Below are 13,745 nucleotides of genomic sequence, written 5' to 3' on the forward strand. Positions count from 1 at the left end.
CTTTTTCTTCTGGTGAAGCTTTCCTCTGCTCTGAATCCACAATGATATACCTAACCCCAAACTTTGAAGTCAAAAGCTAGAGGGCTCTTGTATTTTTAGCCTCTTTGCCTCTGGTGTGTGATGCCCTTTATAGTCCTGTCGAGCTGATGAAGCCGGATGACAAAGAATATTCTCCTCCACAGCGCAGTGTAGGCAACACTCAGGCGAAGCAGACATGTGAAACAAACAGGCACAGGTAGCTCCTTGACAACAATATTACACGTAGAATAACTAAGGGGACTATTCTGAGAACATATTGACAGGAGGGTGTTATAATTAAATAACACTGAAAAATCAAGGACAATATTAAACATTGTCTCTAAATTAAAAAAGAAAAAGAAAAACAGTGATAGAGTTGCTGAGAAATGAGAAAGTGTCCCTGTTTTAAAAATGTATATAAAATATGTTTTCTTACAACCTGGACAAACTCTGTAAATACATATCAAAATAAAGAATAGATACAAAACATAGGAAATGTTTTCTTACAGATGCATCTCTAGGTTATGTCAGCACTTAGAACAGAATGCCTTTATTGTCATTGTCAATGAAATTAGTAAAGTTTCACCTTCAAGTGCACACATACACAGGGATCCACAGATACAAACAACTTGCATTCAGGTAAGATGTGCAATGTATGTGTAGAACGTATTTACAGCAGGTAATATACTGTATATATATGTGTATTGCAGAGTAAAAAATAAAATAATGTTTGCTAAGTAAGCCATTAGACCTCCTGCAATCGTCAACACTTTTATTCGCTATTTCCTTTCCTTCTAACTTCAGAGAAATAGAGAAACTTTTTGTGGCATTGAGTGTGTGGGCTTGTCCTCTCGATGCTTTTTTTCTTTGTGTACCATGGTGTGACAACAATGTCTTAAAGATCTCATTACTGTTCAACATTGTAATAGAAAACACATCATCTCTTAGTCTTGTTTTTATGAACGGAGAAAATGTGGAAAAGGGATTAAATGAGCATTTTGTTTCCACTCCAGCTCTCACACATTCGATAGAAAGCAGACCATCAGTCATTGTAGTCGACGGGTGTGTTTGAATCTTATTAGTGAGACAGCAGCAGACCATCAGCCTCTCTGCGTCACATGACTGAACACTGCCTCTACTAGGGTCATGTGAGGAGAGGTTCACTTGAGGCCTGGCAACCGTTACCACGGCAACGGATACTCTACCTAGCAACACACGTATGTCACTTTGGTGTTTGGGGGAGAGAGCGCGAATGAGCGAGGTGCACTGAGCGAGTGAGAAACGGAGAGACAGAGAAGGAGGGGCGAGAGCTCGGAGAGTAAATCAATCACGTCTGACTTCTACAGCTCAGACAGCAGAAAACCTCCTGACAATGATTTTTAAACTGTTTTCAAAGCAAGGTGTGTACTGTGCAGTATTTCAGATTTTAATATTTGACTGAAAATTATAACCCATATTAAGCAGACAATGATCTCGTTTTAAGTAGATGTCTAATTCATTCTGATTAGAATCTGAAAGTCACCACCACTCCTCTGCAGAAGCCTATATGTTTTCTGTCTAATTTATTTGAAGGAGATGTGGGATGCTTAGCTATTAGGAAGACAAAGTGTTCAAAAACTAGCAGCTTCTCAGTCATACACAAACCAGCCACAATGCAAGACCTGAGGCAATGTGCAGGAGCTCTGAGTTACACCATGGCTGTATCCATGGCTGCAGACGCTGATTTTATTTCATGTATTAACAAAAAGATGCATTTTGTGATCCTGTGTATAGTCAGCTATATAGTAGATACATTTCCAATTACCCACTGATGATTGTTTTATAATTGTATGGGATAGTTAAGTGTAAATCAAATCCCCTCTCTGGGTCCTCCTTAGCCTTTATTGTTTTAAATTAATTAGGCACTAAATAGAAAATCAGGCACCCCAGGTATTCATGCATTATATTATTTTCTTTCATTTTTCAAATTGTATGAGAGTATGGACTCAAGCTGCACCCTCTACAACCAGAAACCTTTCATCACTATAAAACAGAGTCCTGAAAATAATACGACCAAAATCCTGTCAGGTGGCATTACTGCCACATAATTAAAAAATACTACCTACCGGTACTTCATTCTGTGAGCTTTATTCATTCATGTTTTCTCAAATTAGTTTTCAAATGCATCAATTATCTCGCCCCTGAACCTCTTTCCAGATATGTTCAAAGACAGGTCAGTAGAGAGAGTAGCTAAGAGCATGGGGAATAGAAACTAAGATTCAACATTGCAGGTTTCATTTGGACAATCAGCTGTAAACTTTGGAAGACATCACCAATAAAATCAATCCCAGATATAAAATCTTGTGCTGGCCAAAAACAAACTAGAGCTGTACTCATTTTAGGTTGTTGTATTTTAAATAATTCATTTAATTTGGTTTGTATAATTTATGTACTGCTCTATTCAGTTAAGCTTTAGGAAACACTTTAGGAAAATCCTAATCTCAAACATGCTCACACTACAAGGTATGAAACTGTAACTATGAGCATTACAGTTGTCAAGCGCACCTGTGCGGGTTGCCTCCTGCCGCCGTTCACCACTACCACACTTATTTCTGTCCTCCCTCGTCTCTCTCTGTGTTTGTAGTCACACACGACTTCTGCCACACCCTTTCATGACGTCATCGTCAACATTTTAAATCCTAAATATCTGGCTCTGATTTATGGCTGTAGATTATGTCTCATATGGTTTCAATGTTGTTTGCTATTTATTGACGTGTTGTGAATTCTGATTGTACTGTCGATATTGTTTGTTGTGTGTTTGAATTGTCCAGGTTGATAATGAGTTTCCCTGTTGAGGATTAATATCGTTTACTAATCTAACAGAAAGATATATCTATGTTGGGATCATTCCCTTAAATATGTCTGACACTTAGAATGATATTCCAATACCAGCAATCAATGAACACTGTGACTGGGAGTCAACTCACCGTATTACATGGGTGCGGAACGGTATGATGTGCTGCATGACTGCAGGAATGTGCAACCATATCCGGATCTGTAGGCAGAACCAAAAACATTTATTTAACAACACATGAAATCACAGCAGATAATTAACATCTGTTGCTTTTAATATTACATTTATCTCGGTTTATTAAGAACATCCATCTCAAACTAAAGCAATTTTAACTGAATCAGAAATTTACTTTATTTATAGAGCGCCTTTCAAAAACCAAGTTACAGAGAGCAGAATAAAGGTCAGGTCATCAAATCAAAGATTAAGAATGAACAAATATCATCAATGAAATCATTTTATCAAAGAAAAAAAAAAGAGACCTCAGAAAAGGCTCTCCGATGTAATCTGATATACTCTGCACAATATTTGGATCAATGAGGATACACTGATCTATATTAGGTAGAAAAAACCCTAATGGTACCACTTCATTAATAACTTCATGAAATTGTTAAAACAAAAATAGAAGAATTACCCAGGTATTCATAATAAACTAGTCAACAGAAGGAACTACACTTTCACTTACATCCACCTCAATAGTTCATATCTGAGCCTTTATAGTTCAAAAGGAGTTTTCCCAAACAGATGCTCCCTGAATGTGAAGCAGCATTTGGGTTGGTGGACTCACGTTTGAGACGATGGTGATAAAGGCGTGGGCGATGGGGAAGGGGAGGCTCTCGGGAGTGCCCGACTCGAAGCACTCCTTCATCAGAGAGAGGCCGTGCTTCCCGCAGAACAGACAAACGTAGCGCAGCAGGTGCAGAGGCACCTCCACATCCTGGTGGACGAGAGGAAACATCGTCAGGTTCATAAAGTCAAACACTTGTAATGCATTAACAGAAGCTGATTTGTGTTTTGTTTTGTTCTAAAAACATCTCAGAAGTGGAAGGACTGTTGAACTTGTAATTCTCTGCATTAACAGGTAACTGTTGTTGTGAACAAAGTTTTAACAGAATGAAACTCAAAAACCATCTGGGTTCATATGGACACAAGATCGAGCAGTTTTACACTTAGTATCAAAATCTGGATATTTCTCATAAAAATAAAAATAAAACAGTAGAACTCAAAAACTGTGTGCCTTAAATTTACTGTCAGAGTGATTCTCAAGAATATCTCAAGGGATGCAAGTTAATGAGCACATCATGGGTCAAATCAACATGAGCACATCATGAAGATTTTGAATGATATGTTCACCTGACACTAAATGTTGAGAATTTAGATGATCTAATGTCACATCTCCGATACAGAGGGTGGCATTATGCACCGGAAAAATGTTGCATACAAATACATTTGGCATGATGGCAATAAAATACTGGGAGTTAATGGGAATCTGCCCAGTCAGTCTGAGCATTAATTAATCTGAACTTTTAATTCTGGTTGTCCCTTGTAAGAAAGTGAAGCCTGGTAGTTTTTCTCTCTAGCTCCATTATTCTTTCATTTTTCTTAAAGCCGGTAATTAAATTCCTCCCCAAAGCTCACCCACTCCTGAGCAGAAATTAAAACTTCATTACAGTTGGAAGGTAAAAAACTGTGGAGCGAGCAGGTTCTCAGGGGACACATTAAAGGTCTCAGGGGGACACTGACTCCATCGGCAGGAAACCAAACCATACCCAATAAAACGCAACTCCCCCTGCTCCTCTCTTTTACTACTTTTCTCAAACATAGAAGACAAAACTCCCTTTTAACAAAGTTTAGAATCTCTGCATTCCTTGAAAAAAAAAAAAAAAAATCATTCAAATCAATTCATCTCAGAACACGAAGAGCAGCATCAGGAGCACAGAGCGCTGAAACTCTGTTACTTTGAACTCAGTGAGTTTCTGCACACTGTTATAACAAGTGTGTGAAAATCCAGAAACATTAAAGGAAAGGCAGGAATATAACGTTGAAAATACTGAACACACTGACGGGCATGAACCAGAAATATGAAATCAGGTTTTAATGATCAAAACTGTTTGTTGTGGTAAGTAATTAAACACATAAATTCCTCTTCCAGGGAAACATCTAACAGAAGTCTTTTTATCATCGCTTTCTTGTGAAAATAAGTCGAGACAAAGCAACATGCCTCTTTGGTATTACATCTTCTGAGTAATATTTGTAAGCCTCTACTGATTACAGGAAACTTATCGTAACACTCGAGCTGATCTGACGCTTTTAAGTACCAAAATGAAATGTTACAGTTTTTACAGTACCCTGTGGAAACCTGGTTCTCACACTGTTTCTACACATCATTTGGGTATGATAACTTTGTCTCTCTCTGCCATTCCAAACATGTCTGTACCCTGCATCTAATTGTCATCCTCGCCCCTGCAGCATAGCTGTTGGGTTATGGCAGGCAGCCTGTTTGTGCAGACTTTTGCCACAATAATGACCAAATTACATCCAGCATAAGAATATGACAACAGGAACTAACCTCAAGTTTTAAGCCTCTAGCAGACAATGGTGAATTAATTCACTGAGTACATGATGAAGTGTGTGTTGTTGAGAGATAAGGTCCTGCTGAAAGTGTCAGGTGACTGACAGGAAGTACTGCCTTGGTAAAATGACGAAGATATATTGCTTACGTTCATGTCGCAGAAGGAGCCAAGGATGTTGCTTTCATGAGCAGATATGTCCTGGAAAAAACAGACATAGCAATTTCAGGGTCATAGACAATAAGTATGATAAAAACCTTTACAAGTTCTGTTTAGTTAATAAATTCAGAGGTTCATTTTATTTATTTATTTTTAAGACAATGAACATTATTCAAGGTTTCTGAAAAGGTGCTAGTGGTAGAATGCTGGTAAAAATATTTTTTTGTTTAATAACAACTCTGTTTATTTTTAAAGGATGTTGAAACAGATGTGTTTTTATATCTTCACATATACATTTACACTAAAATAGCTGACAATTGAAGAAACAGACTTATTTAGAATAAATACAGCATTATAGACACTCATCTTAAGGACATTTGAAATCCAGAGGGGAATCATCAGGCCCTCTTCAGGATGGGGTATGTAAAGGGTTAATGAAAGAGGACAATATGTCACCCTATCAGAATTTTCCATCTCTGCTGTTGCCAGCTCTCTGATTGGTGATCCCACTATATTACAGATTACATTGTTAACCTAATTCAATGCAAGAATAATTTAAAATGACAGCGAAATTGACCAATCACTTCCATCTTAGTGGGTGGGCTTTGATATCGTTAACTTTATGACATGTTACTGTGAAGAACAAAGAAGCCCATTTTTTAATAACAGTTTTCTGGATGAACTTTTAATGAAAAGTTGGAGTGAATTTGTCAAACAAAGACCTACAACTGAGCTTAATTTTGCATAGACAAAATGCTTTTGAGTGGCCTTTCAATTCAAGCAATTAGTGATACCTGTGGTGGATTTCATTTTCAATCATTAAATGTGATCATTAAGTTATTTAAAATCTCTGACTCTACCGCGCAAACAATTGTATTCCAGCTCCTGCTGTCTCTGTTTTATCAAGGTTTATTTGGGAAAACATTATACTGAGTTGCCACTCAGTAGAGGTGGGAGAAAAAAATCGATACAGCGTAGTATCGCGATATTTTGTGTGGCAATATTATATTGATTCATGGCCACCAAGTATCGATATATATATATATATATTTTATTATTAAAAGACAAGAGACAATACACTTACGATACAACACAAGAGACAATTACAGTGAGCACAGGCCAGAAAAGGGGTATATTCATGTTTTATGTGTGTGGGTGACTTTCTGGTGAGGGGTATCAAGATTTTTATTTTTTTTAAATACCAACAGTTCAGATTGTGAAGTTAATGCAAAACAAACTTCCTTTTTCCTACAACACAGCCGAAACACAGCCGGAGCGCAGCAGAGCATCTGTCATGTTCCGAAAATCAAACTGTCGAGGATGAGCACTAGACGCCAATCGATACACAGACGTGCATGTCTGGCGGACTATATACTATCCATATGACAGTGACATCACAGTCTATTACCTGATAGCCACGATGTCCCTGCTGCTGGTGTAATCTTTCATTGTTTTTTGTTAGAATTGCACAACATGAACTGTCTGGGCAGTTTTATAGTTGACTTAGAGGACTTAGGGCAGTCTGCATGAAATTATCCTTAAATTATCAGGAGTGCATATACAAAAATGGTTTTAGTGTTTTTTTCCTCACCTCTATTGTGGGGTGTGTGTTGTGTTTATAGGCTGTGTAGAGGGGGAACTGGATCTGGAAGATCTTGGCAGCACACAGCAGCAGTTTCTCCCGCTCCTCTGTGCTCCAGGAGCTAAATGGGTCCAGGCTGTCACTGCTGCTGTTTGCTCCAACACCACCACCCCCAGAACCGCTGCTGCTCTCCCCAGGCCCCAGTGCTTCCATTTGGGCTTCACATGGCTGGCTGGCCCCTTGACCCGGACCCTGGCCCTGGTTCTTGTTCTGATTCAGGTCGATGGCATCTGCATCCTCCTCAGCAGAGTCTCTCTCTACATTCACAGGTTCGTCCTCTCCGGGCGAGGACGGCTGAGGGAGGGGTCCAGGTGCAGCCTCATCCCCTCTCCATTCAGCTTTCTCTGTCTCAGACACGCCCACTTTGTGGGTGTGGTCCTGGACCCTGCAGAGGCGTTCTCTCAGGCTGCTGATCTGAGCAATGACCAGGTTGATGAGTGCGTAGACCAGCTGGTTAAAGACCTCCAGGTGCTTGTACTCCTTGAAGCAGCAGAGACATTGTCTGAAGAAGAAGCAGAGTGTTAAATATACAATACACTTAAAATCATCATGACCACTAGATGTGTTACAATACATTGATTCTTAATTTTCCATTTTGTTTTGCAATTTAAGGGATATTTCTAGAAGTCAGACATAAGGCAGTTGTCTTGGGTCCACAGCCCAAGCTGTTTTCACACATGCACTCAAGAAAAATTCTTTGACATTTCAGACAGCCCCTGAAATATTCCTAATTGCTTATTCACATACGTCCTTTACAGCATGAGGTGTCTCCTGTCAGACAAGAGGGATGGGTCTCAGAAGGCAAGACATGATGATGACATGATTTTGCCATATGAAAAAAAACATACTGGCAAACAGAAAGCAGCTGAAGCAGCTTCATAAAGATCAAAAAAAGTGCAAAAAGATCACTCTGGTTGTGCACTGGTCACATGATATAAAGATCATCCACTCCCACATGCTCACAGTGAATATTCCTGAATATTTCTTGCTATGTTCACACGTCGTCTAAACAGCAGAGTTGAAAAACAAAAACAGCTTTTTACATTCACACATAAAGCTGACCCTCCAAACGTCAAGTCATTTACAGTACAACGGGTAATAGGTGGAAGCTAATATTTGGGAACATTTTCAGGAGATTTGTGCATGTGTGAAAAAGTCTTTAAACCACCACTATGATTCTGTAGCTAGGCAGCCTTGGGTTTGAAATCTAGGTATCAGAGTATTGACTTTTGGGGATCATATCGATATTTAGCATTTCTAATTTTAAAATAAGTTGGGTTTTTTTTCAACATTGTTAACCTGGGCTGACTTGATCCATTTCAGAAATGGTTTTAATGTTCTAAATGTTGATCTTTTCTCTAATCATTGTCCAAATTCTGTATGACAATAGGTAAACTTAAAAACAAATTAAACTTTCTTGTCGCATTCTATATTGAAAGCACAAATGTTGCTCTGTGGCTTCCTGCATTTTCCTCTGACTTCTACACAGATGGAAGAATAACACACTAACAAGTTCAGCACAGCAGGCTCAATAAGGCTTCCTTCATGCTCACATTTGAAGAAATGAGTCAGCAGTATTTGAAAGTTAAGGTCAGTGTCTTCCAAGTCCTCATCAGAAACTAAACATAAAAACATTCCAGCTGGATGAATAGAAAAACTTTTAACAATAGAGAGGAGTCATCACACCAGCTCCATGGCCTCTGACAGCCATGATTCTCCGTGCAAATCAACAGTCCAATATTTTAACAGATTTGGTTTTGGATATTTTTGAAGACGATAATAATAAAGATAATTAATCATTTATTTCCATAGAACTGATTATTTCGGCTGCCAGGCTGTCAGGCAGGAAGGCTGGAGTGTTGCCCCTTTCTTCCCGGACTTCTCTCTGCTTCAGATCAGTTTCAAGATGGTTTTCCAAAACTTAGATAATAAATTAGATTTTATATTTTTCCCTTTTCTCATGGTTTCTAAAGACACACCTTTATTATAACCTGACAGTAGCAGGGGGTTCGAAAAAAAGGCCAGACAAGAACTTCTAGTGATTAACTCCTGCTTTCAGAAAGAGCTATTTGTCTGTGTGACTTTTCTCTTAAGTTCAACACTTTTTAAACATGGGCCCTATTTTTCTATTTTTACATAAAATATGAGGGGGGAGGGGGGGTCCTTTTTGGTCTATTTTTTTGTCATTGTATATTTCACATTGTGTAGGATCTAAACTCACCAAAGTCCAACTAAAGCGTAAAGAAACTAACCCATCAAAGCAGTGGAAACCAACAACTCCTGTGAAGTCTTAGGGTGCACTCACACTAGGCAAAGTTGTCCTGTACCGTAAGCACAATTGTCCCCCCTCCCCATTCCCATTCCCCGCTGGCATGCACTCACACTGCTCCAGGACTAACCATGAGCATGGTTACCTTTTGTACATAACGCTGTAATACAACACATGAATGGCTTTAAGTGATCATGAAGCGTGCTCAGTCTACAAGACTCAGAAGAGGATGCACGGTCGAGTCCGCGTCCGCACATCGAAGAACAACACAGAGACATGACAGCTATACTTTACTGATTTTGTAGCTTATTTTGAGTCATTTTAGTCAGAAACAGCCATAATATTCTGGGATTTCTCCATAATGAAGGCTGACCACGTTATGTGTACGAGCTGCTCCACACCAATTGCCCCAAGAGGGATTAATAAAGTTGTTTGAATTTAATTGAATTGTGCTCATGCATGAACTGTCCCGTTCCAAAGCACACCTCTTCAAAGCGTGCCAGGGCCAAGGAGGTGTACCTTGCTTAAGCACAGATCGGAGTGGTCACATTGGTCAAATGAACTGGACTTTAGGGGGGAAGCGTACTTAGGCACGGTACTGATTGCCTAGTGTGAGTACGCCCTTAAGAGAACAATTTAAAATCAGAGCGTGTCAGTTGCAAAAAAACAAGAACATTTAGTGGATTTACTTTGATTGGTCATATTTGTTTGAAGTGATTATATTACAGTGATTATCGGCAGTTAGAAGAAGCAATCTGCTGGAGCTTTATCTAAGCCTTTTTTCGTATTACACATTATGTCCCCAAGATGTGTAAATAGTGCCCAATAAAATACTGTTAATGTCATTTTAAGAAGTGACAGACTTCAAACAAAAAGGTAAATATCTTGATGATCTCAATGGCAAACTGAGCTACAGGTCTTTGCAGTCTGAAGGAACCTAAACTTCCAACTCTAAATAATAACAAAAGCTATTTCACAACCTGATCTAATCATGTTAACTTTGCAAATAGACTCAATGACAGACTTCAAATCCCAGCAGCACTGACCTCTGTGTCCAGGAGCTGATGTATCCGAGCACTCGCAGGGCATGTTCCTTCTTCAGCTGGAAGCCTCCTTCACTGCTGTCTGCATCCGATACTGAGGGAAGAGCAGGGGAAATAACTGTTAGAGAACTGCTAGAAACATCTAGGAAAATTGACTTTTTACATATTACTCTCCCAAGTTATCAACGTAATGCCTCCAATAAATTGGTGATTGTTTTAAAAGTTCAGTTCTGTCAACAACAAACACTGTTACAGGGCAAACTTGATCAAAGCCCACTGTAGGGCAAAACTTCTGTCCCTTGAAATGTTTTTTTCCTCAGTTGTAAAGTACAGACTAGAGTGAAGAATAATGAGCTGCCGAACAAAGGTCACCAAAATGTATATAAGGATATAAGTGGTGGAATTGCAGGGTGTCTCACGATACAACATGATACGCTTCAATACTCAAAACGTAATTAACAATTAGTTTCTACTATTCTGAAGCAATTCATCCAAAATGTCCTAAAATACATTTTTTAAATAGTTTCTTTGGTCCTAGTCAAATTTTCAACAGCAGCCAGTTTGAGCCCCCCCCCTCCCTTACACTTTACACATAGGGGGGATTTTTTAAACTTTGAAGACTTAAACATACTATGAGCAGTTTTTATCTTGTTATGAAACAGATATTTGTATTTTAATTCGAATGCCTGTCATCAGTGCCACTGGTGTGATCGATATGATAATTAAAAGTCAGCAGGATGTTTCTACTTCAGTTTGAGATAGCCACTTGTGTATTAGTGTGTAAACAAAAGTACAAGATACTGTCCCGCCTCATCACCTCCCTGGGCTCATGCAGGAATTGAATAATTTCTGCGCGATTCCCCCAATCTCATGCCCAAATTCAGGCCCTGTTGTTGTACCGAGATTTGTCCCATGCCTAATGGATATTGATATAAGTGGATATTTCATTTTCCAACATCAAACTATTAAATATTGGCCCCAGACTGTAGTAGCTTTAGTCCAAAGTTATACAGTCAACTACTGACCTTCCAAGATCCAGTCACACCCAGTTTGAAAGAATGGCTGACCTGAATTTGACAGGTCAGGCAAACAAACAGAAGTAACACAGACAGACCCCCCCAAAAAAAAGGAAAAATAAAACTCAATGAACCATCTTGGCTCGATAACAACTTTCATTCTTGACTAACTGAAACTCTTCCAGCTCTGAAGAACACATGCTCCTCTGCTGCCTCAGAACCTGAGATGACTTTTGTGTTCTAGGTGATAGTCCTGCTGGGGGACGCCTTTACTCTACTTTGACGATGTTGTCTGGGAACAGACGCACAGGTGCCAACATTAAATCCAGTTTATGGCAGCAGCAGCTCACTGTGGATATAAATACAATGAGGGGGAGGACGTCTCCTGCACTGCGTGATCACACTGCTCGGCTAAGCAGTGACTGAAACGTTTAGACAGACTGGAGCTTTTTAAATATGAATGTTCCAGCTGTGACTCTAAAATTATCAAGTTCCACTAAAATGTGCTTTTCTGGAGACGGCAGATTACTGTAAAGAAGATCTGACACACCCACAACAACAAACATGTGAAAAAGATGATTTTGATGACCTGCAATCAATTTAAGTGCAGAATAAATCAATTAGATTAGGAGTCAGTCAGACATGCTAACAGTGTACTTAGGGGCAGCCATGCAAGTTTGATCAACATAATGCTTCAACTCAAATGCAATGCTAGCGTTCCATGCTCATTCTTACTCAGCATTCTCAGCATGTCATGTTGTTTTAAAAAGTGCAAAACACAAAGTACAGGTTTTTTTTAAGTATAACGTTATTTGAAGAGATCACAGAAGTTATTGTTGTTGATGTTGAGTTTCATAAGTCTGTGTTGTTTAAAAGTTGATGAGCTATTATGACAGAAAGAAAAAAACAAAGTGATGTCGTGCCATCAACCCCTCACACGGCACACAAATGTTACAGTCGCAAATAAAAAGCAGGGGAACTGATGTTCACATCACTCTATCAACAGTTTACGTAACATTCTGAATTACCTATACTTAAAGTATATCTACTTTAAGGAATAAACTATCTGTATATGTAAATATTTTCATTCTATAGCCCATAAGCAGATTCACACTGTGTATAAACTAGAGCTGCACAATAAATCTTGTGTTCATCGTTATCGCAATTTGAACATTCACAATAAAAACATCTGAATTTTTTTTTTTTTTTTGCAATAAATGAGAAAAAAAATTCATAAAAAAGCAATGCTTTCTCACTCAGCAGGTGTACGTTTGACCTCTTGAGTGGAGGCCTGGTTTTAATGGTGATGTTTTAATACCATTCTGATTCAGTAAGAAGAAGCTTAAGGTAGCTATAAGCTTCTCTCAGATTAATTGGCCCGTGCCAATTTAGTGGTGAAAGAAAAATGCTTTCTGGATTTATTTGGATTCAGGAGGGAAATGTTATAAGCAGGTATTGTGTAAAACACAATGAACTGTAGATAGACATAAAAACAGAGTTATAGATAATATGCATTCTTAAATATGTGTTTATCTATTGCTTACATATTGGGATAGCAATATCTAAAAATCTGTCTCAAATTGTATATTTTTCTCACATTGTGCAGGCCTAGTCTAAACTATTTAATAAAGGATATTGCAGGTGTAGGACTGTAGCTTGTGATTATTTTCATTACCAATCCATCTCAAAAGCACCAATTACAAATATTAGACAATATGTGACATGTCTTTATAGAGTTTTGTGTGGCCAAGACAAGAAACAGTTCATTTCGCCTGACAAACAGTCCAATAAACATTTTGTTTACACAGATACAACAGAAGAGCATCAAGTCCCCACTGTTTAGGAAAACCCCTGGCTAACACTGCTGTGTAAGGAAACCCCAGCTGAACAGAGCCCCCTGTTGTAAAAGGGGATTCTGTCTCTAACATGCCGAACACAAACACATGCTGCTACAGCAAATCTTTGGTCACAGGTCGCACAAAGACAGAACACATGGACCTGCCAGTCTTGCAGACAGAGCTGTCACAGCTGACAGCACCCTGCTGTGGAAACATCATCCGAGCCCTCTACAACAACAGCTTGTATGAATGAAGGCTGCTGATGCAACGGATCACAAATATCACCGTTTGGATTGGTTTTTCGAATAGACCAAATAAAAAGAAAACATTTATTTTATAACTGTTCCACTAAGTGTGCAC

At 38.8% G+C, this 13,745-nt stretch overlaps 1 protein-coding gene across 3 annotated transcripts in view; it reads right to left on the reverse strand.

Annotated features, from left to right (window-relative positions):
* usp34 (ubiquitin specific peptidase 34) overlaps window positions 1-13,745 on the reverse strand; it is a 64,050-nt gene that overhangs the window by 44,399 nt on the left and 5,906 nt on the right. For all 3 annotated transcript variants that reach the window (XM_061049031.1, XM_061049040.1, XM_061049023.1), the window contains exons 2-6: window positions 10,535-10,625; window positions 7,169-7,721; window positions 5,569-5,619; window positions 3,636-3,785; window positions 2,985-3,052 (exon numbers count right to left, since the gene is read on the reverse strand). In XM_061049031.1, the coding sequence (XP_060905014.1) occupies window positions 2,985-3,052; window positions 3,636-3,785; window positions 5,569-5,619; window positions 7,169-7,721; window positions 10,535-10,625 (913 nt within the window). The remainder of the gene's footprint in view (window positions 1-2,984; window positions 3,053-3,635; window positions 3,786-5,568; window positions 5,620-7,168; window positions 7,722-10,534; window positions 10,626-13,745) is intronic.

This window comes from Labrus mixtus, chromosome 2 (assembly GCF_963584025.1).
Source record: "Labrus mixtus chromosome 2, fLabMix1.1, whole genome shotgun sequence".
NCBI classification, from domain to species: Eukaryota; Metazoa; Chordata; class Actinopteri; order Labriformes; family Labridae; genus Labrus; species Labrus mixtus.